Source organism: Marmota marmota, unplaced genomic scaffold (genome assembly GCF_001458135.2).
Source record: "Marmota marmota marmota unplaced genomic scaffold, marMar, whole genome shotgun sequence".
Taxonomy (NCBI): Eukaryota; Metazoa; Chordata; class Mammalia; order Rodentia; family Sciuridae; genus Marmota; species Marmota marmota.
The window spans coordinates 6343235-6369068 of NW_026000051.1; the positions used below are offsets into that span (position 1 = coordinate 6343235).

The 25834-nt window shown below is 37.0% G+C and overlaps 2 protein-coding genes and 1 pseudogene across 8 annotated transcripts in view; 1 reads left to right on the forward strand and 2 right to left on the reverse strand.

Moving 5' to 3' along the window:
* Scai (suppressor of cancer cell invasion) overlaps positions 1–25834 on the forward strand; it is a 155581-nt gene that overhangs the window by 53313 nt on the left and 76434 nt on the right. For 6 of the 7 annotated variants that reach the window (XR_007351182.1, XM_048813053.1, XM_015497726.2 and 3 more), the window contains one exon: positions 22845–22976. Coding sequence is in view for 6 of the 7 variants with exons in the window: in XM_048813053.1 (XP_048669010.1) it covers positions 22845–22976 (132 nt within the window). In the remaining variant the exon portion in view is untranslated. Of the gene's footprint in view, positions 1–13273; positions 13369–22844; positions 22977–25834 lie in introns of those variants that run through there. The other variant, XM_048813056.1, reaches the window with a different exon arrangement.
* LOC107152092 lies at positions 17947–21030 on the reverse strand (annotated as a pseudogene).
* On the reverse strand, positions 19300–20041 carry LOC107152091 (U1 small nuclear ribonucleoprotein C). The gene has a single exon (XM_015497594.2). The coding sequence runs from the start codon at positions 20007–20009 to the stop codon at positions 19530–19532; it is 480 nt and encodes a 159-aa protein (XP_015353080.1). The 5' UTR covers positions 20010–20041; the 3' UTR covers positions 19300–19529.

The window sequence follows — 25834 nt, forward strand, 5'->3', positions numbered from 1 at the left end:
AAAAAAAAAAAAAAAAAAAAAAAAGAATATGGTAGTGCTTGTAATGGCAGGTTAATCAGCCTTAAAAAGGAAGGGAATTCTGATATGTGCTGCTGCACGGAGGAACCCTGAGAACATTATGCCTCGTGATATAGGGCACTCACAAAAAGACAAATGCTGTATGGTTGTAGTTATATGAGGTACTTGAGAGCAACAGAAGCGTAGAGACAGAAAGTGGAATGGTGGGTGCCAGGGACTGGTGTGAGGGGGAAATGGGAAGTCGTTATTTCATGGGTATAGAATTTCAGTTTTACAAGATGAAGAGAGTTATGGATATTGATGGTGGTGATGATTTTACAGCATTTTGAATATATTTAATAAAATCATTGAACTGTACACTTGATTAAGATGGTAAGTGTTTAATATTTGTATTTTACCATGATCCAAAAAAAGTGAAAAAAAAAAGTTGTAGGAATAAATTTTCATAAGTGGTTTTCTGCGTTTTCCCATTTCTTCTACTTCATGCCTTCATGTACCCTCTGAATCTTCATACACTGTTTTCTTTGCTTTGCTGTTACTTTTATACATCAGAATGATTTAATCCTTATTTCAATTAGTTGAGCAAGAGAAAAAATATTGTACACATTTACATCTTTCCTCATTAATTAAAATCTCTCTTGTCCCCTTTCTCTTGCCCTTTGGCTTTCTTTTCTGGTCCTGGGTACAGCAGATACATGCACATGTGTTTACCCTCAGTAGAGAATTTTTTCCTTCCCCTGACACACCTTGCCCTGATCACAGGTCCGTTTCCTAAGTCAGTAGGGACCAGACCCCTAGAGCATCCTGGTGGACTGGCGGAGAGAAGTGCAGGAGGCAGTAAGTGGGGTCGTGTGGTCTCTCCAGCTTTTGCCTGACTGTGTGCTTTCATCTTTCTTCCTGCCCTTCTTTCACTCCTTTTACTGCAGAGCTTTCTGTTAGTTGTACTGTGTCTCAGTGGAATTAGTACTGGAATTTGCATATTTTTGTGTTAGATAGACACATCTCTTTTCCATATTTGGTAGGCAGAATGATATCTTCATAGTGTCTTGGACAACATTTTATGGCCTTCTGGCTGTTCATCACTGCTGTGCCATGTCCTAATTCCTTTGGCTTCTTAAACTATTTTAGCCCTTATGGTCTTAGTCAGTTTCCTTGTACTTTTTGTGTGTGTGCACTGAGGATCAAACCCAAGGCTTTGCCCATGTTAAGTCCATGCTCTACCCTTGAGCTACACCCAAGCCACAGTTTCTTTATGCGTTGATCAGTGAGAAGTTTGGTAACCATGAACTTCTCTTCTACTTATTTTAACATATAATTTATTTTAATAACATTTTGTTTTTAGAAAATGATTTATACATAATTCATGATAATTTTATGCTCTCCTTAATGCACGAAGATTTTCATACTGAAACGACCAGGTTTTGGAGCTCTGTCATTTGTTCATATTATAGGAATACCATCTGCACCAAGCATAGCTTCTTGTTCCTTTTACACCAAATAAGGCAAATCTGTGACCCCCCACCCCACACACCATGTTTTGGTATTCAGTATTTTTTAGTTTATGTTCTATTTTTGAGCATGTTCATGGCAATTTTCTAATAGTTTAAGAATACATTTAATTTATAGGACAATTTTGCATCCATTAGAGTTCGGTTTATTGTTTGATAGCCTTATTAAATAGATATTGCTAGAATTAAATTTTTACAGCTAAGAAAATACATGTGATACTCTATGTTCATGTATAATTATATGGCCATCCCATCTCTTTATATGTCTTTCTAAAATTCTTAATGTCATAAGAAAATGACCTCTTTCCTTTTTTGGCGGGGAGTCTTTTCTTTTACCACATTTTAAAAATTGGTGCTTTATAGTTGCACATAATGATGGGATTTGTTGTTACAATTTCGTAGATGCACACAATATAATACTATGATTTAGCCAATATCATTCCCCAGAATTTTCCCTTTCCCTCCCCTCTTCCTTCCCCTGTCCCTTTCCACTACTGATCTCTGATTTTCATGAGACCCATCCCCACCTTTCTTTTCCTTTTTTCTCTCTAGCTTCCACATATGAGAGAAAACATACAACTTTTGACCCTTTTGAGATTGGCTTATTTTGCCTAGGTTTCAAGTTCCATCCATTTTCCTGCAAATGACACAATTTGATTTTTCTTTATGGCCAAATAAAATTTCATTGTATGTATACACAGTGTGTGTATATATACTACATTTTCTTTATCCATTCATCTGTTGATGGACACTTAGGCTTGGCTAGTTTGAATTATGCTGCTGTAAACATGGGTGTGCAGTATCATTGTAGTATGATGACTTTAATTCTTTAAATACCGAGGAGTGGTGTGGCTGGGTCATATGGTGGTTCCATACTTACTTAGTCTTTTGAGGAACCTCCATACTGATTTCCATAGTGGTTGTAATAATTTACAGTTTCACAAACAGTGTGAAAATGTTCCTTTTTCTCCATATCCTCTCCATTATTTATTATTTTTTTATTATTTTTATTAGAGAGTTATAATTATTCATAGTAGTTGGGTTCATTTTGACAAAATCATACATGCAAAAAATTTGATTTTAATCCCCATCCCCCTTGTTCCTTGCCTTCTCTCTCCTGTACTATACTGATCTTCCTTTTGTTCCTTTATTTATTTACTTATTTTTAATATTTTTTTCAGCTGTAGATAGACAAAATACCTTTATTTATTTATTTTTATGTGCTGCTGAGGATGGAACCCAGTGCCTCACACATGTGAGGCAAGTGCTCTACCACTGAGCTGCAGCCTTAGCCCCACTTTATTTATTTATTTATTTTTAATTTTTTTTTTAAGTTGTTGAGGACCTTTATTTTTATTTCTTTATTTGTATGCGGTGCTGAGAATTGAACCCAGTGCCTCACACGTGGTAGGCAAGCACTCTACTGCTGAGCCACAACCCCAGGCCCGTTTATTTACTTTTGATTGGGACAAAGGTGAACTTCCCTTTGGTACATTTACATATGCATAGAACATGATTTTGTTTGATTCAGTCCATATTTCTTCCCCTTTTCCTCCCTCCCTCTCATCCATCTCCTTTATTCCACTCATCTTCCCTATATATTTATATCTGATCCCCCCCACTCTGTTCTCTCTCTTATTTTCCACAGTTTGTATTCTTGATCACTGCCAGAAAATGATCTCTTTCTTAGCTTATGTTTTCTGTAAATGTTTCTTTTCTTTATCAGAATGAATTTTGCATTATATTTTTATTTAATTTCCTGTGTACTTAACATATTTTTGTCAGCCTGTTTCCCTTGTAAGTTTAATCATAGAAACATTCCTTATTGTTTTAAAACACCACTAACTGTAGACTAATAATGGTAGAGATAAACATTAGGTAGTGTTTTCAAGTTTTTTTCATACCTGATAATCTCATTTTAATTTCTACTACAGTTATTTGAGTTGGTAGGACAGGTTTAAATTGTTTCTTTTGGTGGGTTGACTGGAAGTGTTAGCTAAAGTTACTAGAAAAGGTTAGGACAGGAATGTGTGGGCTTCTCTCTCTTCAGTGCTCTTCCCGTGGCCACTATGACTTTGTTTATTCTCTTGTAATATAGGAAATACAATAAAAGTGTTAGGGTAGCTGGCACAAATCTCTGCAAGAGATGCATTTCTGAGTCCAGCAAAGGTTTATTGACAGAATATCTGCCAGGCTGCCCTCTATAAGGTGCAGCAGACTGCTGGGAAAAAATTCTTAATTGTATAGTCATGTACAATGGAGTAGCTAAAAAATAACTCATCTGGTCTTGTGAATGTAACTTGGTGGTGTTACTTGGTGTCTTTGTTGTGGTTTCAGTAGTTAGGGACTTTTGGGGTGTGGGCCTAATGGGAAGGTCATGCCTCGGTGGGCAGGTGTTGATTTTCAAAATGGAGTTTGGCCTAAGGACTAACATTAAGTAATACAGATATATCATTTTCTCTCTGGATTTCTTTGAAACTTTCATCTTGCAAATCTCTTGCTCAGAATTAAATCCAGAGTAGCAGTTTCTCTTGATGCTTTGTTGAAAGACTTCCTATAAAAAGAAAGTGTCAATAAGACAGGTCAATAATTTGCCAAATTTTCTGTGTTTAGTAAACCAAGTCATAAAACAGTTGTCCTCACTTATTGCCATTTTGCCTATTTTTCTGTCTTGTCATCCCTGTTAGGACTTTATATGTCTAAGTATTAGTTTCCTAGACCCACTATAACAGAGAAAAGGGCACTGAACCTTATTAGTCAGAAAAGAAATGCTAATTAAAGCTAAAATGAGAAATGACAGTTGGGGTAGGTTAAAATAAGAGAAATTTATACTCTCACAGTTTAGGATGCCAGAGTCCAAAATTAAGATGTTGGAGAACTGGTTCCATCCTAAGGGCTCAGAAGGAGAATCTGTTCATGCCTTTCTCTGAACTTCTGGTATTTGCTAACAGTCCTTGGTGTTCTTTGGCTTGCAGGTGCATAATTCCAGTCTGTGCTCCCATCTTGTCAGGGCTGTCTTCCCTCTGTGTGTATTTTGACATGGCTTTCTTTTCTCTGTGTGTCTGTCTCTTTTCTTACGAGGACAGCAGTCACATTGGATGAAAAGTATTTCTTCATGTCACCTTACACTTCAACTACATCTGCAAAACCCCTATTTCCAAATCAGTCACATTCATAGGAATCAGGGATGAGGACTCCAACATATCTTATTGGGAGACACAATTCAGCCCACAACCGCGTCTTTTTAGGAATCTCTTTCCCAGGTGATAGGTTTATCCATGTGCTTTCCTTAACTGTCTATTGAACTGACTTTGTTTATATGTATTTTATCACATTATTTTAATTTTATTCATAAGTATTATTGATTGATTGATTGAGTGTGGGGCCAGGTGTTAAAGCCATGGCCTGCAATGTGCCAGGCAAGTGCTCTACCACTAAACTTAGCTGCTGTTCACTCTTTTTTTTTTTTTTAAATCATTTATTTATTTATTTATTTATTTTTTATCTTTTTTTTTTATTGGTTGTTCAAAACATTACAAAATGCTGTTCACTCTTTGCATTTACTTATACATTGTAGAATTGTCCATTTCTACAAACAAATATTTGGGAATTTGATTGTTATTACGCTAAATATATAAATTGGGGAGTTAATATCTTTATAATTTTGAGGTTTCTAGTCACAATATAAACAATGTATTTTTAATTTTCCAGAAGTCTTCTTTATTTGTCAGTATTTTACGATTTTCTTTAATGAGGTCTTATATGTCTTCATTATATTTATTTCTAGTTACCGGCTACCTTTTGGTGCTGATAAGTATTTCTTTTTTTTATCCATTTAAAATTTTTCCTTGTTGAAAAACATTATTTTCCAATGATGATAATATGACTAATTATTTTCTCTACCTAAATACATAAATAATAATCTCAGCATATCAACATTAACATTACTAACAGTGATCCTATTCTGCAAGTGGTTCAAAGTTTTCTGTAGTCATTTTGTCTCTAGAGAGTATCCTTGTAGAGATATAGAACCAAATTATGTTTTAAAGTAATTTTGAATTAATTCTCATGTAGTTTGTCATCAATGCAATACACTTAAATTATTTCCTTTATTTTTTTAGGGACTGCTTTTTAATATTTTTCTTTTAAAATTATCTAAAAGTATTATATAGTTCTAAATTAAAAGCAATAAGACAAAGTCTTACCAGTTCCTAGTTATTTTTTTTAACCTCTGTTCCCTTCTCCCTCTCCCTCTCCCTCTCCCCCCCCCTCTCTTTTTTCCGTATTGGGGATTGAACACAGGGGTGCTTAACCACTGAGCCACATCCCCATTCCTTTTTATTTTGAGATAGAATTTACCTAAGTTGCTTAGGGTCTCGCTTAGTTGATGAGGCTGGCTTTGAACTTGTGATCCTTATGCCTCGGCATCCCAAGTCACTGGGATTACAGGTATGTACCTCTGCACCCAGGTAAGCTCTGTTCCCTTCTATCTTGTTCTCTTCCTCTCCTCCATCATTAATCATCTTTTAAAAGAGTTTATGTATTATTACCTTTATTGCTTTTTAAAAAAGTGAACAGATATTGTCATATACACATATCCCTTTCCTTTTCTTAGGTAAATAGAAGCTTCCTATAAATATTATTTTCTTTTATTTTTGGTACTGATGTTGAATCCAGCAGCACTGTACTACTGAGCTACATCTCAGCCCTTTAAAAACATTTTTTTTTTTTTTAGACAGGGTCTAGCTAAGATGTTAAGGCTGGCCTTGAACTGTGATTCTCCTGCCTCAGCCTCCTGAGTCTCTGAGATCACAGGTCCAATTAAATGCTCTTCTCTTCTTGCTTTTTTCACTTAAAATATTAACATAATTAAGTAATAAAATTGAAAAATTAAAATGTCATTTATGTATTAAATTTCAGACAAAATAACAGTATATGAAGACATTCCTTATTTCTTTTTTTATAAACTACTTATTTATTCTAGCTTGTTATAAATGATGGCAGAATGCAATTTCACCATCATTCTACCATCATTCCTACCCCCTTACCCCCTCCCTCCCTTTTGTCCTATCTAAAGTTCTTCCATTCCTCTCTTGCTCCCTCCCGCTCCCGCCTCATCACCATTATCAGTCAGCATCCTCATATCAAAGAAAACATTCGGCCTTTGGTTTTTTGGGATTGGCTTACTTCACTTAGCATTATGTTCTTCAACTCCATCCATTTACCTGCAAATGCCATGATTTTATTCTCTTTTAATGCTGAGTGATGTTCCATTGTGTATATATATCAAAGTTTCCCTATCCATTCATCTACTGAAGGGCACCTGGGTTGGTTCCACAATTTAGCTATTGTGAATTGTGCTGCTATAAACATTGATATGGCTGTGTCACTGTAGTGTGCTGTTTTTAATTCCTTTGGGTATAAACTGAGGAGGGGGATAGCTGGGTCAAATGGTGGTTCCATTCCAAGTTTTCCAAGGAATCTCCATAGTGCTTTCCAGGTTAGCTGCACCTTGCAGTCCTACCAGTAATGTATGAGTGTGCCTTTTCCCCCACATCCTCGCCAACACTTATTGTTGTTTGTCTTCATAATAGCTGCCATTCTGACTGGAGTGAGATGAAATCTTAGTTTTGATTTCATTTCTCTAATTGCTAGAGATGCTGAACATTTTTTCATATATTTGTTGATTGATTGTATATCCTCTTCTGAGAAGTGTCTTTTCAGTTCCTTGGCCCATTTATTGATTGGGTTATTTGTTGTTTTGATGTTAAGGTGTTTTTTTTTTTTTTTTTTTTTAAGAGAGAGAGAGAATTTTTAAGTATTTATTTATTTATTTATTTTTTAGTTTTCGGCGGACACAACATCTTTGTTTGTATGTGGTGCTGAGGATCGAACCCGGGCCGCATGCATGCCAGGCAAGCGTGCTACTGCTTGAGCCACATCCCCAGCCCCCTGGTGTTAAGGTTTTTGATTACATTCTATATCCTAGAGATTAGTGCTGTATCTGATGTGCTTGTGGTAAAGATTTGCTCGCATTCTGTAGGCTCTCTATTCATCTCACTGTTTCTTTTGCTGTGAAGAAGCTTTTTAGTTTGAATCCATCCCATTTATTGATTCTTGGTTTTAATTCTTACGTTATAGGAGTCTCATTAAGGAAGTTGGGGCCTAATCTGACATGATGGAGATTTGGGCTTCCTTATTTCTTCTTATATGCTGTTTTTATGATGTAGGATATTGTAGATACTTGATATCCAGCAAATGAATTAATAATTCGAGGTACAGTGATCAAGACCTCCAAATGACCCAGTGGGGATTTTCTCAACATCATTATAGTATCCAGTAATTTGTTCTTATAGATAGAGAAATATGGTTGATTTTTAACCTTTTCTTTAGTGATTTTTCTTAACTCAGTAGTGAATTCTGATAATTTTTATGTTGATTCTTTTGAAATTTCTGTGGAAATGTTTATATCATTCACAAATACTGACAGCTCTATATCTCTTTTTAGTCTTTGTACTTTCTTTTTCTCTCCATTCAGGTCTGCATCAGTGATAGCAGGCATTCACAATCTCATGGGGAAATAGAACACCCTTTTATCAGAAAGTATGCTTATTGCCGTAATTTTAAAATCCAAATTCATTATGAATGGAAGAAATTATATTTTTGTTCCTAGTTTCCTGAATTTTTTTCTTATTTGTGAGTCAATGTTAGATTTTATCAAATGCATGCTCTGCATCTGTTGAGCAACTGTCGTATGATTTTTTGCCTTCATTCTCCTTATGTGGTAAGTGATTACAGTGATTGATTTTCAAATATCAAATCAACTTGAGATTCCTAAAATATGCCCAATTTTGCCATGTTCTTTTTATATATTGCTGAATTGGACTTGTTAACATTTGGTTTAGTGTATTTGCATCTGTCCTCATTAGTTGGAATGGCCTGTAATTGTCCTTTCTCATAATATCCTTGTTAACTTTTGGTATCAAAGTTGTGTTGGTCTCATAAAATGAGTTGGAATGTGCCGTCTTCCATGTTCTTTAACAGTTTGTATAAGATTGGTACTTTTTTTCTTCTTTAGATACTTTGTATAATATGCTGGTGAAACCATCTGGACCTGGAGTTTTTGTCACGGATAGGCTTTCAATTTCTTTAATTGAGAACTATTTAAATTTCCTAGTTCTTTTTGTAAAAAGTGTTTCTCTCACTGTTAATTTTACCTGAATATTCAAATTGATGGGCTTAAATTTATTCATAATATTTCTGCTAACAATCATTTTATTCTGTAGTAATATTCCTTTTTCATTTTTGATATTGGTTATTTGTTCTTTATTTCCCTAGATCACTTATGCAGGGGTTTTTCTGATGCAAGGAATCAAACCAAGGGCCTTGAATATGCCAAGCGCATGCTCTACCACTGTGCTACCCCAGCCCATCTTGCAGGGTTTTATTAGTCTTTTCAAAGAAGCAACTTTTAGATTTGTTGATGCTATTGTGTATATGTTTTGTATTTAACTAATCGCTTTTTTTTTTCCCCCTCTTCTTGGTGCTGGGGATTGAACCCAGGCTCTTTATAATGCTGAGCTACATCCCCAGTCCTTATTTTTCATTAAAATTTTTTTTTTAAGTTTTTAAGTCTATTTTTTTCTTTTTTAGTTATAGATAGACACAAACCTTTGTTTTATTTCTTTATTGTTATGTGGTGCTGAGTATCAAACTCAGTGCCTCAGACGTGCTAGGCAAGCACTCTACTACTGAGCTACAACCCATTTAAATTTTGAGACAGGGTCTCACTGAATTTCTTAGTGCCTTGTTTAGTTGCTGAGGCTGCCCTCAAATTTGGAATCCTCCTGCCTCAGCCTCCCAAGTTGCTTGGATTAGAAGCACGTGCTACCACACCTGGCTTATTTTTTATTTATACTATAAATATTCATTTAGGTTGCTTCTTGCTGTCTGTATTCATTAACATTTACCCATACATTTTCTGTCTCTTGTTCTGTATTTCTTCCTGTATCTTCAAACGTTCATTTGATATTATTTTCCCTTTGCTTAAAGGACTGTTTCCTTCACGGAAGTTTTGCTGGTGATACATCATATATGTATCTTTTGTTCTTTCTTTTCATTTTTGTTTTCATTTTTGGTGGTTTTGGGGTCTAGGCAAGCACTCTACTTCTGAGTACAGTCCTGGCTGTTTTTTAATTTTATTTTGTGACAGGGTCTCACTGTGTTGCTGAGACTGGCCTCAAAACTTGGGATCTTTTTACCTCAACCTCCCAAGTAGCTAGGATTACATGCATGCATCACTACTTTTCTCTTTCTTTTGTTGACATGAGATCTCACTATGTTGCTCTGCCTGGCCTTGAACTTGCAGTCCTCCTGCCTCAGCCTCATGAGTAGCTGGAATTATAGGCATGTTCCCTGACTTTCTTTCCATTCTTTTTTTTTTTTTAAACAAATGATGGTTGTTTGTTTAACTTTGATGGAATAACCAAACTTCCTATTGACTTGATCTTAGGTAGGTGTCAGGGAGAGATTGCATTGTGAAGGAAAGTTTTACTGAAAATATGTCATTTGAATAATATCTTTAATTATGGTATAAATTTTCCAGATGAACAAAATAGGCAGAAAGAAATACGTAAGAAAGTAGGATTTGTTTAAAGACTTTCGGTATTTCATTGTAGTTTGAGAATAGTCATTGTGTTGAAGTAGTAGGTAAGATTGGAAAGAGAGGCAGGTCTTGAAGGTTGGCATATGCTAAGCTGAGCCTGTCCAACAAGCTAGCAACTCTTCAACAGTTCCCTGTATTAACAGTAATTTACCAGTAATGATAGTTAACATCTTCATAAGATAATTTTTCCAAAAGTGTAATTGCTATGTCTAATAGAATGAGTGTTCCATGTGCCCTCATACATTCAGTGAAATCCATGGGGTCAAGCTAATTTACACTGCCTCTAGCAAATATGCTGGTTTCAGTTACTCAGCTGCTATAACTAATGTATTTTTAATGTGTTCATTTTGTTATATTTGGTTTGCATTTTGTCTCTTACTGGTGAGATTTAATATTTTTCTTATTATTGATTTATTACTCTCATTTAGTCCTCAGACCCCATTCAAGCCTTACCAGTTGTCTCAATAATATTATTTACAGCAGAAGGACCAGTTCAGAGACAGTCTGAAGATTTATAAATTGGTAATTTTTTGTAGCGTGTCTCTCAGGTTGGTTTTGTCTGTTTCAGGTTATGTGTCTTTGGCAGGAACCTCTCTTCTCACTGTACGGGACTTGGACTTGGCCTGATTACTAATGATGTTCACTTTGCTCACTTGATGAAGGCAATGTCTGCCAGGATTTACTACCCAAAGTTACTTTTCTCTTTTATATGCATTTTGTGGGAAAACGCTCTGAAATAATCTCACTATCAAACTTTCCATTGATTTATTCATTTGTTTATGTTGGTATTGCCTTATGATTTATTTTTCAATAGATTAGAATCTGTTGCTATCATTATTTGTTTTGGTGATGGAATGCTTGCATTTCGGCCAATGGAATCTTCAGATTGGACCCTCAGTCCTTCTGACATGTCTCTATCAGTTTTTGAGCACTTTCCCTTTTTTTTGGCCTAAAATATTCCAGACTCATCTTGTGCTTTTCTACACTAGTCTGTAATTAGCCAATTGCAATTCTGCAAGGAGCTTTGGTATGAGACTGGCTTTGAACTCACGATCCTAGGCATGCACCACAGTGCGGGCTCTTTGGTACATTTTATTGGAGAATGGAATTACAAGCCAGGAGTTAGGTTCTCAATATGTTTATACCTTTGGAGAGGGCAAGTAGTCACTTCCCCGCCTGCTTTCAGTAGACAGAATCACAGAGCTATGGAATATGCATGTGTGTATGCTCGTGTACACACACACAATCACACACACACACACACATTCTGCACACTTATGTCTGTATATTTAGAAGTCAATCATTTTACCTTTGCTTGCAAACCATAGGGTTTCTTCTAACCTTTTTCTGTTTCTGTGTTTTACCTCTCTCCTGCAGTATCCTGGGTCCCATTGTCCTTGTTAGTTTGTCTGATTGATGTCCCCCTCTTATTGCTGCTTCTAAACTCTTCCATGTGGCCGTTGTCCTGATCACCTGCTCAGGGTCTCCCATCCCTTCCTGCTCTCTGCCCTCCTGCTTGCCCTCCATGTTGTTCAGGCTTTAGCAGCCCATGCAGACTGGCCCTCTTAGGGATGGCCTCCTGCGTGGCTTAACTCTAACACCCAAGCAGGCTACCTCTGTGTAGACAGACGCCTAGTAGATACAGAGAGATTCTTTCAGGAAGGGGAAAGGATTCCTCTGGATTCTTGTTTAGTTGAATGTTTCAATTCTGGAATTTATTCTTCTATTTTTATTTTTATTCTTTGAATCCTTTCAGTTTTTGGTCTTATATTTTATCTCACTTTGGAAAATTTAGTCATTCTTTCTGCAACTTTTTTTTTCTTCACTTTTTTTTTTCTTTCCATATATACCATTAAGTAGATGTCAGTTTTCCTCATTTCTCTATTCATTTATCTCATGTGCATTGTGTGTTGGTGCAGGGGATTGAACACAGAAATTTTTTACCACTGTAAAGCTGGTAAAACTGGGTATACTATGTTACATCCAGGCTTAAAGAAAAAAAAAAAAGTTGTTGTTGTTATTATTATTTTGGTCCTGGGGAATGACTCCAGGGGTGCTCAACCACTAAGCTACACTCTCAGCCCTTATTTGTATTTTGTTTAGAGACAGGATCTCACTGAGTTATTTAGGACCTCCCTAAGTTGCTGAGGTGGCTTTGAATTTGCGATCCTCCTGCCTCAGCCTCCTGAGCCGATGGGATTACAGGCGTGTGTCATCATGCCCAGAACTTGTGATTTTCCTGATCTTCACTCTATTCCATACCTCTTGATTTTTCCTTTTATGTGTCTTATTTCTTCCTAATGTCTTGGCAGAGTACCTTAAGCCTGATATTTTTAGCTTAATAATTTTTTAACTGCATACTTTTGATTTTCAGTGCATCTATTAAGTTTATTTTATTGATTGTATTTTTCACACCTAGTATTTTATTTGCCTCCTAATGAGTTTCTTCCTGTTTTATATCTAGTATTCTCCCTTATTAAACTTTTGTTTTTTTAGTACTGGGGATGAAACTCAGGTCCTACTACAAGCTAAGAAAATACATTACCACTTAGCTACATTCCTAGCCCTTTTTACTTTACTAATTTTTTAAAATTTTGAGACAAGAGGCTTGCTAATTTGCTGAGGCTGACCTCAACCTTGTGGTCCTCCTGCCTTAGACTCCTAAATAGCTGCCATTACCAGCGTGCACTGCAGCACCTGCCTGAAACATTTATTTATTTATTTTCTAAATTTATTTTAGTTGTAGATGGACATGATATATTTATTTTTATTTATTTATTTATTTTATGTGGTGCTGAGGATTGAACCCAGGGCTTTATGCATGTGAGGCAAGCGCTCTAACTGAGCTACAACCCGAGCTCAAAATATTTATTCTAAATTTTGTTTTTTTCTCTTGTGAACTCATATATCCTAGGGATGTTAGCTGGCAAGATTATGAGATGGAATGGGGAGAGCTACAGCCCTGTTGGCACCTCCTTGGTGCCTTTCCTGCTGGGTGGGGAAGGAATAGGGTACGTGGCAGGTAGTGGGCCTACTCAATGCCAGGGTCCTTTCTGTTACTTCCCAGGCAAGCACTTTTTAAGATCTGTTTCCTGCTAGTACATGGAATGAGGAAAGAAGTGGAGGGAAGAGGAAACACGTGCATGTTCACAGACCACCCAGTGCTGTTCCATTGTCGTAAGTGACACTACCAGCTGGCTCCAGTGCCACCCTTGTGTTACCCTGAAGCTCCATGGTAGCTAGGTTTGCTGACAGTTTTCCTGCCTTGCAACCACAATTGCCTGTTCAAGACAGTTTGGAGAGAAAAATATTCACCAAAATAACTGTACCACACCCTAACTTCCAGCTCTGCTTTCTGGCCCTCGTCTTCTCAGCCTATTTTTTCACCCTACACTGGGGCCAAATTTCCCTGTTATCCAAGAAATTCCTGTCTGTAAAAAGATGAGGTTTCCTTTTTAAAATTTAGAATAGCTTACCATTTTAAAAATGACCAATTAATATAATTGATTACACATGGAGGTAGTTTGGATTCAGTAAAATATTTTAAAATATATACCTCTGTGTATGTGTGTATGGCAATTTTATATCCCTTTCATACTGAAGTATCCTTGTATTATTGCCTCACCTTCTTAAATATAAATGTTAGTGATAGAGTAGCAAGCGTGCAAGGATTGTTAAGTGAAGGGCTTAACGGTTTCCCTTTTGGGAGCCTTCAGGTTTTCCATTTAAAAAAAAAATATTTTGTTTTTTTAGTTGTAGCTGGACACAATACCTTTATTTTATTTTTATGTGGTGTTGAGGATTGAACCCAGCACCCCACATGTGCTAGGCAAGTGCTTTACTGCTGAGCCACAACCTCAGCCCCTATTTCCATTTTTAATTGTTGTAATAAACTGGGCATGGTGGTACATGCCTATAGTCCCAGTGACTTGAGAGATTGAGACAGGAGGAGTGCATGTTTAAGCCTGGCAATTTGGTGAGACTTTGTCCCCCAAATAAACTCAAGCTGGATGCAGTAGCACAAACCTGTAATCCCAGCAATTTGGGAGACTGAGCCAAGAGCATCAATAATTCCAAGCTAGCCTCAGCAACTTTATAAGAACCTGTCTCAAAATAAAACATAAAAAGGGCTGGGATGGGTTGGGGGTGTGGCTCAGTGGTGGAGTGTCTGCCTAGCATGTATGAGGCCCTGGGTTCCATCTCCAGCACCACAAAAAAAATTTAAAAATTAAAAAAAGATTGGGGGTTGCTAAGGATATAGCTCAGTGGTAAAGCACCCCTGGGTTCAATCCCCAGTATAGCCAGGGGGAAAAAAATTAATTTGATAATGAAATGTGGATTAGATGGCCTCTATTTGTAGTCATTTTCCAGGATGGATTTACACACTGGATCAAATGAACAAATAGGTGAAAATTATCAGTAATTTAGATTTGTTAACCATACAAGGAGTGCCTAAAATAGAATAAGTATTCAAATAATGTTTACTAAGAATATTATAAAAAGTTGCTACCAATTTTCATTCCCATCAGTAACACAAAATTATCTATTTTTTAACACCATCTTATAAAATTTTTTATTCTGATTTGTTATATATGATAACAGAATATATTACAATTCATATTACATATATAGAGCACAATTTTTCATATCTCTGGTTGTATACAAAGTATATTCACACCACTTGTGTCTTCATACATTTACTTTGGATAATGATATCCATCTCATTCCACCATCATTTCTAACCCCATGCTCCCTCCGTTCCCCTCCCACCCCTTTGCCTTATCTAGAGTTTGTCTCTTCCTCCCATGCTCCCCCTCCCTACCCCACTATGAAACATCTTGATGCTGGGTTATTTTATTGAATCATAATAATAGCCATTATTTATCAGGTGGTTAGTATGTGCCCAATACTGTTAAAACACTTCACCAACTAGATGTTTTTTAAAAGTCATGTTTGTTGAGATATAATTTATATGTGGTATAATTTGCATTATTTAGTTTTATAGTTATATGAATTTTGATAACACAAATATAAAAAATGACAACATATAAATATGGATATAAAGTACTACAGTAAAGATACAGAATATGTTACCTTTACTTCTTTTTCTTAAACAGAGAGAAATCAACTTTAATATATTTTCATTTAACCCAATGGATTACCAACATAATTTGCAAAGAAAATAATTGTTAGTAAGATATTTCATGTTCATTTTCTTTGTCCTAGTAATTCTTTGGAATCTAATGTCTATTTAACACATAGCACACCTTAATTCAGGCTAGATACATTTCAGATACTCAGTAGCCTCATGTAACCAATGGCTGCCATATTGGCTCCTTTCTCCATCTTTCACCTTTTGGTGAGTCATATGTTATAGGCTGCATGATAAGCCCCCTTGTTAGGTGGTTTCTTGTCGAGTTCCATCAGAAAGGGACACCAAACAGATGAATTTGGAATACCCAAGAGTTGAGCAAGGTGTTTTATTCTTCTCTATAAGACACTATTAGAGGGGCTGGGGATGTGGCTCAAGCGGTAGCACGCTCGACTGGCATGCGTGCGGCCCGGGTTCGATCCTCAGCACCACATACAAACAAAGATGTTGTGTCCGCCGAAAACTAGAAAATAAATATTAAAAAAAAAAAAAAAGACACTATTAGACTGTGAGTTGGTTTCTACATGCTTTTGGTGGGAATAACTTAAGTTGGGTCACCTTCTCCTACAAGTTTTTCATAATGGCTCTCTCTTCTTTCACCTCCTATCTCTCCACAAGTTTACAGAAGGAAAGGTGCTTCACAAAATTTGTTAATTTCCTTTACCCTTCCGCTTACCTTTAAAAATACCTTATAAAACAATTTTTATTCTGATTGATCTTTTTCATCCTTGAATCCTGAATAATGGATTTTTAATTTTTAAGAGAGTAGAATATACCTCATCTCATATCACAACCAATGTAATCACATACTAGATTAATTATATATATAAGGTGTAAAATGCTAAAACTTTTTTTTTTTTCAGTCTGTACTTGAGTAGTGTTTATTTAGTGGACTTTGGTAAAGCCCTTGATACATATTAATCTCTTCACAGTACACATTTAAGGATGGTCCAGTAATCTCAAAAAACAAAAACAAAAAACCAAAATAACAAACAGCTTTAAAGACTAATCAATAAATTAAACAAAACAAAACCCACACAACTCCCCCACCCAACCCCCTCCCAAAGCTAACAGTTGTGAGTTGTATTTATATTGAAACCTAATGTTTTAAAAACACTTCTGGTTCTCCAACCACCCCACCCCACCCTGGGTATGCAGCAATAGTAATCAATTATTTTATTCTACCCCTCCCCGATTAATCCAGTGTTCTTTAGCTTTTTTAAATATAAATTGGGAAAAGTGTTAATAAGCTTTTAAAAAAGGCATATTCTTCTATAACAAGAATGACATACAAACCAATCAATAAAAGCATTTGACAAGACATTAAAATCACCACAGGCACTGGTTGTTGTTTCAAGTTAGGATTTCTATCCCAATATCTTACATTCATAGCATTAGTGAGGTAGTTAAAATACTGAAAATTGGACTCCAGGTTGCTGAGTTTGTGAATGTGAAAGATATACTATCTTTTGAACATATTTTCCCCCCAATGATTCAAGTTTTCTTACAGTAAGAACTACTAAACCTGCTCCAATTAGCAGCCTTTTTAGAGGAAAAATGATGATACTTTCAGAAAGCAATTTCCACACTTGAAAACTGCCATGAGCGAGTGTTCTTACCTGAGTGGTTTTTTAAATTTACCAGACTAATAAATGCACATCATGCCCTCTGTATTCTAAATTATATAAAAGTTATTTTCCTTTTAAGGAAAGGACATTTCTCTTAAGAATTCATGCTGGCAGAAGCCACCCACCCACACTCAACCACTAGAGCCATTTGGATCAGTTCTTTGCTGTGTTGAGCCCCTTCCCTTCCTCACAAAGGCCATTGGCTTGATTACTGAGACTCCTGCTGTATACCCACAATATCATTATGTTTGTCTTCAATGCACATCGTGGTGGTTGCATATCTGCCATGCAGATGCCCTCTATTCAAGTGCTATCCTTAAAAAAACACAAATAGACACACCTTAATAATTTTTAAACCAGAAAGCACCCCTCCACCAAATCTCTCTTCTCCCACTAACAAGAGAGTAATGTATACAGTTTATTCGTTATTATTATTTTTTACTTTTTAAGTTTATTCCCCCAAAACATTTTCTCCCAAGTTGCCCTTGCTAACATGACTATTATTGTGTTTTCACTCATCATGAGTACAGTGAAATATGCCAGGGCAGTTGTGGGCCCAACCTAATGAAAGCAGCTACTGAAATTTAGAAATCAGTACTCTTGTCTGTTTAGACCAACTAGCTGGATTCCATGGTTGCTTATAAAACCTGTCTTCCACATAACAAAGTGCTGCACTAGCACAACCTGAGTACTACCCTGGCCACTCCCCACTCCAAAATAAATCTACGGGACTTTATTCTAGTACTGATATTTTACAGTTATGTCTTCCTTTGAAAAAAAACCTTTTTCCTAAGAGTATTCTCAAATCTGAATATAAATCATTGATTGCACTGAGAAATGCAAAACCTGTATACATGTTATGAATCATAGGAACCACCACTTCATTCATTCTGTGCTACAATATTAAGTTCTCATTGGAAAACATATTTTAGCATAGGAGTATTTAATCTATGTTATAAAGGTAGTTCATACTATAACATTCCCAAAGCATGTTGCATTAAGTTAAATGTTTCCAAGTAGTACAAATTCCCTGAGTTAATGTGTTTTAATTCTAAAGAGTTGAGGCTGAACACTTAGGGGAAAAAACAAACAAGCAAGCAATCACACAAAAGTTATGACCATGATTTCAAGACATGGGATCTACTCCACCCCTAAATTTAGTACATAAATTCAGATACCTATATTATTTATGATAGGAAGTTATACAGAATCATCTGAAAAAAATTTTTACTGCACAGATTGGTATAGCATATCAATTCATGAGTTTAACCTTAGTCAGAAATTAATCTGTAGGTAAACAAAACAAAACAAAATAACTCAAAACTGCAGAATAAACAAAAGATCTCTTCAAAAATTAATACTGTAACTTTCCTTCATAGAAGACGGTTTGGCAAGTCCACAGATAATCTTTATAGTCTTTGACATATAAGCCAACATAAGACCCAGAGCCTACCACAGGTCAAACCTCAAAATGGCAAGTTGGAGTCTGTCCAAATTTGTTGTTGTATTGAAAATATTTGAAATATTTGGACCATCAGCCAGGCCTGAACATATCTGTCACACAGGATTTTGTAACAGGATTTGACACACTATTAAGTGTTTGCTTAGTCCTCCTAGATATTAATGGTGCACTGAAAGGGATATTCAATCTTCTGGTAGATCCCTTTCCTTCTGAAGAGAAGTTTACAAAGTTTGTTCCAGAGCTTCAAGTCACAAGACAGTCTGGGTTGGTTACTGCCTTTGCACATAATCACCTTTCAAAGCATGGGGTAATACAAGGATAATGTTCATTTATCTGGTAACTCCGGTTATAAGAAACACTCAGACAGGGTTTAACTTCTACTGGTTTTGCTAGGGACATCCCAACACCAGTCTGTATGTGCCCAAGGCCCTGACACTAGTTTGGAAGCCAGCAGGACATGTCTGTAGTGTGTAAGACGAGGTGTGTGTGGTAGATACAATCTGCTGACAGCTTGGTTGTTCTGATACAGGATGGCGATATCGCAGTGAGGTCTGCTGAGTCTGAGGGAGATACTGAGGCTGCTGAAAATGGACCGGCCGTGAGGGCTGGGAGGCTGTCTGGAACACACCTAGTTGTGCTGACTGAGGGCCTGCCTGTCCTCTCTGTTTGTTTGCTTCTTTTACATCATTATCATGAGCAATCAGCAGTCGTTCAATACACTGCGCTAAGAAATCCCAGGAGTAAGCAGTTAAGACGATGTAGTCTTGTAGGCCTCGTTGGAGAAAGACAAAGTATAATCCTTGAAGAAGCCACACATGCAGCAGCTACTAAAGAAGGTGCATAATTTAGAAAGGCATAATCTTTTTTTTTTTTTTTTAACTAAAAGAGATGACAACTTTATTTTCACATTTCACAATACAAATGAAAACTGTACTTTTTCCAATTTCTCCCTTCTGAAACTATTCTCTTTGATACAAATAGGGAGCAAGTCTTTGTTGTCATACTGTTAGAAAACACCCAGAGTCACACAGCACCGTGATCTCCTGGTGAATGAAGTAAACAAGTAATATAAAACTGAAAAAGCTCCCCTCTATCCTTATCTGTCTGGTCGTGTCATTCCTGGCCGAGTGGGCACCATCATGGGACGAGCAGGAGGTCTCATCATTGGAGGCCCAGGCATCATTGGCATGTGGCCTCCCATTGGTGGCCTCATTCCAGGAGCAGGTCCCACTGGCATCATCCCAGGAGGAGGAGGGCCCATCATTGGCATCATGGGAGGGCCTCCCATATGGGGTGCTGGCATCATACCAGGGCGAGGAGGACCCGGTAGACTAGGGGGAGGTGGGATCATAGCACCTGCTGGAGGAGGTGCAGAGAATGGAGTAGGAGGTATCTTTCCTTGTTGAAATGCAGCCGTTGTTTTGTCAATCAGGCTCTGAGCCTGTTCTTCCATCCATTTCTGATAGTAGTCTTTCACATTCTCTTTGTGTTTCCTACCACTGCAATGTGTCTTTCTCACAGATGGAGAGTCATGGGTGAGGTATGTATCGCAGTAGTCACAATAAAACTTAGGCATGTTGCTCTTCGGGCCGTCTAGAAAGGCATAATCTTGCAGAGATACTTCCAGGAAGTAATCTGCATATTTGGCCATGTAGAGTTCAGTTTTTTTCCAAGCAAATCATTGGCCAGCCATCATGAAGATCTGTTTCATGTACTGCTTCTGAGAGATAATACTTGATAAAGTGGGCAGCTGTTGGAAGGCAGAGGTTCCACTGAAAGGTTTCTAATAATAATAGTTCCATATGTAGCAAATTTTGTTTGTTAATACTAGATTCATATTAGTCATACAACCCAGGCTGTTGAGCTGCTCCAGCTTCTTTTTCTTCAAATTTACTTGCTAGAAGCAGACAGGAAAGCGCAACTAAATGCAGCTGCTGGATAGAGATGTCATAGCCGTCCATAAACAGGTCCAGCAAATAGACAGCAAGGGCAGAGTGTGAAGCGATTGCTCACAATGGCAATCAAATCAGCAAAATACCTTCTGAGACTTAGTTGAGGGGACTGGCCTTTGTAGGAGGGCAACTTCAGCTCCTTGTACCTAAGCGCTTGGTGAATATCAGCAGCCAGTTGTCCTCGCCACCACTGTCCCTCCAGCTCCATGAAACTCGGCGGCGCGCCTAGCCAGAGGCAGCAACTTCAGTCTGGAACCACGGCCTTCACAGCCCCAGCCCCGCGGCGGGCTGGGGACCCCGGCCCTGCTCATGCTAAGGACAGTCGGCAGCGCGCCGGCCTCAGCTCCGGCCCAGCGCTGGGGCGCTGGCGCCGCCCATTGTTCTAAAACTTTTAAAGAAAATATTTGTGTAACTTTGTGAAGAGAAATGGAAAACAAAAAAAATGCAAAATAAACAAAACCCTGAAAAATTAGATGATATTGTAGTTAAAATTTTTATGTGTAAGAATTTATCCAAAAGGATTGAAAGAGACATAAAATGAATTACTGGTCATTTTTGTTGTTTAGCTTGACTTTGTTTCTCCTTTGGTTGGCTTTTCCTTTATTGTAGTTCTTCGCTTTTGCAGATATCATTCTTGTTTTTCATTTCCTCCTTGTGGAATATTTTGCCAAGAATGTTCTATAGTGCAGGCTTTCTTGCTGTAATTTTTTTTTAGCTTTTGTTTGTCATTGAAAGTTTTTATTTAATCGTCCATTTTGAAGCTTAACTTTGCTGGATATAAGATTCTTGGTTAGCATCCATTATCTTTTAGAGCTTGGTATATGTAGTTCCAGGATCTCCTAGCTTTGAGAGTCTGGATTGAAAAATCTGCTGAGATCAGAATTGGTCTTCCCTTATAGGTAATCTGATTTTTCTCTCTTGTGGCCTTTAAAATGCTATCTGTATTCTGTATGCTAGGTATTTTCATTATAATGTGTCTTGATGTAGATCTGTTGTAATTTTGTACATTTGTCTTATTAGACCTCTTGTATTTGATTTTCCTAGTCCATTCTTCATGCTTGGGAAATTTTCTGCTATTATTTCATTAAAGAGATTGTGCATTTCTTTGGTTTGAATCTCTGAACTTTCCTCTATCCCAGTATATCTTAAATTTGGTCTTTTGATGGTATCATAATTCTTGGGTATTCTGTTCATGGTTTTTTACTATCTTCACTGTGAGGTCAGCTTTATTTTCAAGATTGTATATTTTGTCTTCATTATCTAAGGTCCTGATTTCCAAGTGATCTAGTCAGTTGGTGATGCTATCTATTGAGTTTTTTAATTGGCTTATTGTTTCTTTCATTTCAAAAGATTTCTCTTTGTTTTTTTTTCAATATCTCTTTCTTGAAGTAATCTCTTGCAACCTGTGTTTGTTCTCTTGTCTCTTTGTTGGATGATCAATTTTTGCCTGTATCTGCTCCCTTAGGTCATTCTTTAATTTCTAAATCATTTTAGTTATGTAGGAGTTATTCTGAACTCCTTCTCTGATGGTTCACCTACTCTGCTGTCTATGCATTCAATTGTTGTAGTATCTTGGTTTGTTTGAGGCACTTTCCTCCCTTGTTTTTTCATGATGTCTATGAATCTTCGTCTCTTGCAGTGTGATCTGAGGTATTACAGCTTCTGCCTCATTGTCTTATAGTGTCCCTATACCAATATCCCATTTTTAAGAGAGAGATCAATGTTACAGCACTCAGTGTGCCCAACGTGCAGCCATATATCATTTAGCTTCTATTTTTATATTTACAGTTTTGTCACTATAATCAGAAATTATGAGTTCGGTTATCTTCTACCTTATAATCAATAGGTCTGCGTAATGGTTTACAGTTTCTAATGGTAGAAGCAGGGGCTAGGAGGTTGGCTGAGATGTTTATGAGGTAGAATATGAGAATATGGAGGTATTAGATTATATGACTAGTGAGAGGGTAATCATAAGAAGTTGACTGTTCGTAGGAGAAACGAGATAGGCAACCCTATGCAAGACCCCCTGTTACCTCAGCAACAGGATAGTTATTAGCACCTGTAGTAGACATATTAGGTGCAGCCAGGCCCACAGGGACCTTGGTGATGTCTTACCAGGTCCTTATTGTTATCCCTTGATAGAAGCAGCGATATCCCAGTTTCGTGTGGCAGCCTCAAGCCTATATGTATCCTGATGTTGGGCTGTGGAGCCAGGCTTTGGTGAATAAGGAACCCCAGCACAGGGTGGCTCACTGTGGATCTCTGGGCTCTGGGAGGGCCTCTCCTCCTGATCTCCAGGCCGCAGTGGTCCATCTTATAAGATTATATTGGTGATCTGAGTATAATCAGAAGAATTCTATATCTATCTTGGGAAAAAAATCCTATCAAATAATATAGCTAAGTTTTGCTTTGGTTTTTATTTTTACTCACAGGGTAAATGAACATATGTTTTCTTACAGGACTGAATTTGCCCTTAAAGAAATCATGTCCTCTGGAGGTGCTGAAGATGATATCCCACAGGGAGAGAGGAAAACAGTCACAGATTTTTGTTATCTTCTGGATAAATCCAAGCAGCTGTTCAATGGATTAAGGTTAGTGGATTCTTGATGCTTTAAATTTCCTGTAGTTCTTCATTTTTTTTTTCCTGGCTGATTTGTGTAAGTGTCTGAAAGTTATGGATAGAATATTAATAAATACTTGTAGTAGAAGTGATGCTAACTTTTTTTTTTCCCTTTGACACTGTTTAATCTTAGGTGAATAGACAATAGGAAAGGAGGAAACCTTACTTTTTACTCAAGTTGAGCTGTTTCGTTTGTGGATTTATATGCACTGCTTGCACCATACTCGATTTACATCTATTTCATGCCGTAGAGATTGAGGTCCAAGGAGCTTAGAAATACAGTTAAACGTGGAACCTCTTGTTGCAATTTTGTATATTTGTTCATTCGTCTCTTTTACTTTTTCTTTTGGGAGGATAAAATATCAAAGTAATGATGGAGTTCTTGTCAGTGTCATTTTTACTTGGGTTTGCATGCTCTGAGAAGACTGGCAGCTAATGCCATGTATGCTTTTGTCAAAATGTGTTTTTGAGTACATTCTTGTGTATGATGGGTAAATAATTTTCTACCATTTTATTTTATTGAAGTGATTTAGCCCATAGTTTAGTCCTTGAGAGTCTTAGGATATTCATTTACTTCCAGTTCAGTTTAGTCATAAACAGATTCATGAATTAGGTAAAATACTAACGGCAAACAGGTTTTATTTTTTGCACATTTATATAGGAATGGATGATTTCAAAAACAGTGAATTATTTTAATTTATAGTTTATTTTTGGGTGAAAATGCAATCTTTTTTTTTTTTAAAGAGAGAGTGAGAGAAGAGAGGGAGAGAGAGAGAGAGAATTTTAATATTTATTTTTTAGTTTTCGGCGGACACAACATCTTTGTTTGTATATGGTGCTGAGTAGCGAACCCGGGCCGCACGCATGCCAGGCGAGCGTGCTACCGCATGAGCCACATCCCCAGCCCTGAAAATGCAATCTTTTTCTCCTAAATTTTCTGATTGTATTATGTACCCCTAGGTTTAGAAACCTCCCGGCAGTGTTTATGCACGCGATTGTCAGATGGCTCTTCTGTGGCCACCCTCTTTACAGCCACCTTTCAGGCATTTTCTTCTCCCTGTATTCATTTAATTGTTTTTATAATGCTCATGACTACTTTAAATTGTTAAATTTGCTATTTATGTCTACTGTACATTAAAACAAAGTGTTTGTCACTCTCTCTCTAGCACATTAGCCAGTGTCTTGCATGCCGTAGGTACTTTGTTAATTTTGGCTAAAGGAAGGAGTCCTAAGATAGTGTTCTTATCATCTACAGTTTGCTACTGTGATTAACCTTTTCTTTTGCTTTATGGATGTATTTATTTTTTAAGGAATATTATTTTTCACCATTTTAATTCAACTTGGTAGGCCTAGGTTTCGTCTCTTGTTTTTCTAAATGTTTTGAACATTTTATGTTTGCCTACTTTGATTCGTTTTCTTTGTCCTGCATCATATTACAGGGATATTTATTTATTCAACAATGAGCTGGTACCAAGTGTGTACCACATTCTCTATTTGGTACAGAAAAAATCAGACATAAAACTATCTTGTCTCTGAGATACTCTATGAGGAAATTACAAAAAACAAAGCCCAAGGCAGCCATTTGCTCACTACCAGCCTGATTTTCCCTATTTATTGAGCGTATTTCCTACATAACTCTGTATACCTGTAGAAATTAAGGCAAATAAAAAGTTAAATGGTAGATTTAAAGGATAGGAATCCATTTAAAAACTTGCATGAAATCCCTTGTGTAACTTTTGGCACCTTGCCTCTCAAACTCTGTGTGTGTGTGTGTGTGTGTGTGTGTGTTTGTATTATTGGAGATTGGACCTAGGGGCACTTTATCCCTGAGCTACATCCCCAGCCCTTTGTATTTTTTAAAAATTTGAGGTAGGGTTTCACTAAATTGTCCAGGCTGGATTTGGACTTGTGATCCACCCGCCTCAGCCTTCCAAGTGGCTGGGATTTCGGGTGTGGTGTACCACCAGCACCACTGGCTCTCAAACTCTTAAAGCATGAACACAGCCACAATAGCTCTCACCTCTCCTCATCCTCTTTGTCTTCTCCAGCTTATGGAGCTTTATTTACACAGAGTAAAATTCACCCAAAGTTTACTATTAAACAATTTAGTGTATTCAAAGAATTATGCAGCTATCCCCACAATCTCATTTTTAAAGCATTTTATTCATCTCTAGAAGAAATTCAATACTTGTCAGCAGTGATCTCCATTCAGCCAAACTTTAACCCCGACAACCACTAATCAATCTATCTCTATGGATTTACTTGTTTTGGACATTTCGTGTAAGTGGAATTATATAACATGTGGTCTTTTATTATTAGCTTCTTTCATTTTACATAATGCTTTTCAGGTCTGTCTGTGTTGTAGTGTGTGTTGGTAATTCATTCCTTTAATTACTGTTTGATATTCCATGGTAAGTGTCTACCACATTTTGTTTTCCAGTCTCTTTGATAGACATTTGAGTTGTTTCATACTTGTTGGCTATCATGAATAATAGTGCTGTGAACATCTGTGCCCAGGTTTTCACATGGATACAGGTTTTCAGTTCTTTCTGCTATATCCCAGGGAGTAAAATTGCTGGGTCTTATGGTACCTCTGACCTTTTGCGGAACTGCTGAACTGTTTTCCAAAGTGGCTACACCACCAGCAATGTATGAGAGTGAGCAGTGTTTCTTGGTCCCCACCAACTCATTGTTTAATCAACACATCTTACTGAGTTATAGTGGTGTCTTTGTGACTTTAATTTGCCTTTCCTGAATAGCTAAGATGGCGAGTAGTCTTTTCATGTGCTTGTTAGCTATTTGTATTCCTCTTCTTTTTGTTTTTCATTT

Coding starts and splice junctions, on each gene's coding strand:
- LOC107152091 (XM_015497594.2), bottom strand. CDS start 20,009: ATGCCTAAGTTTTATTGTGACTACTGCGATACATACCTCACCCATGAC.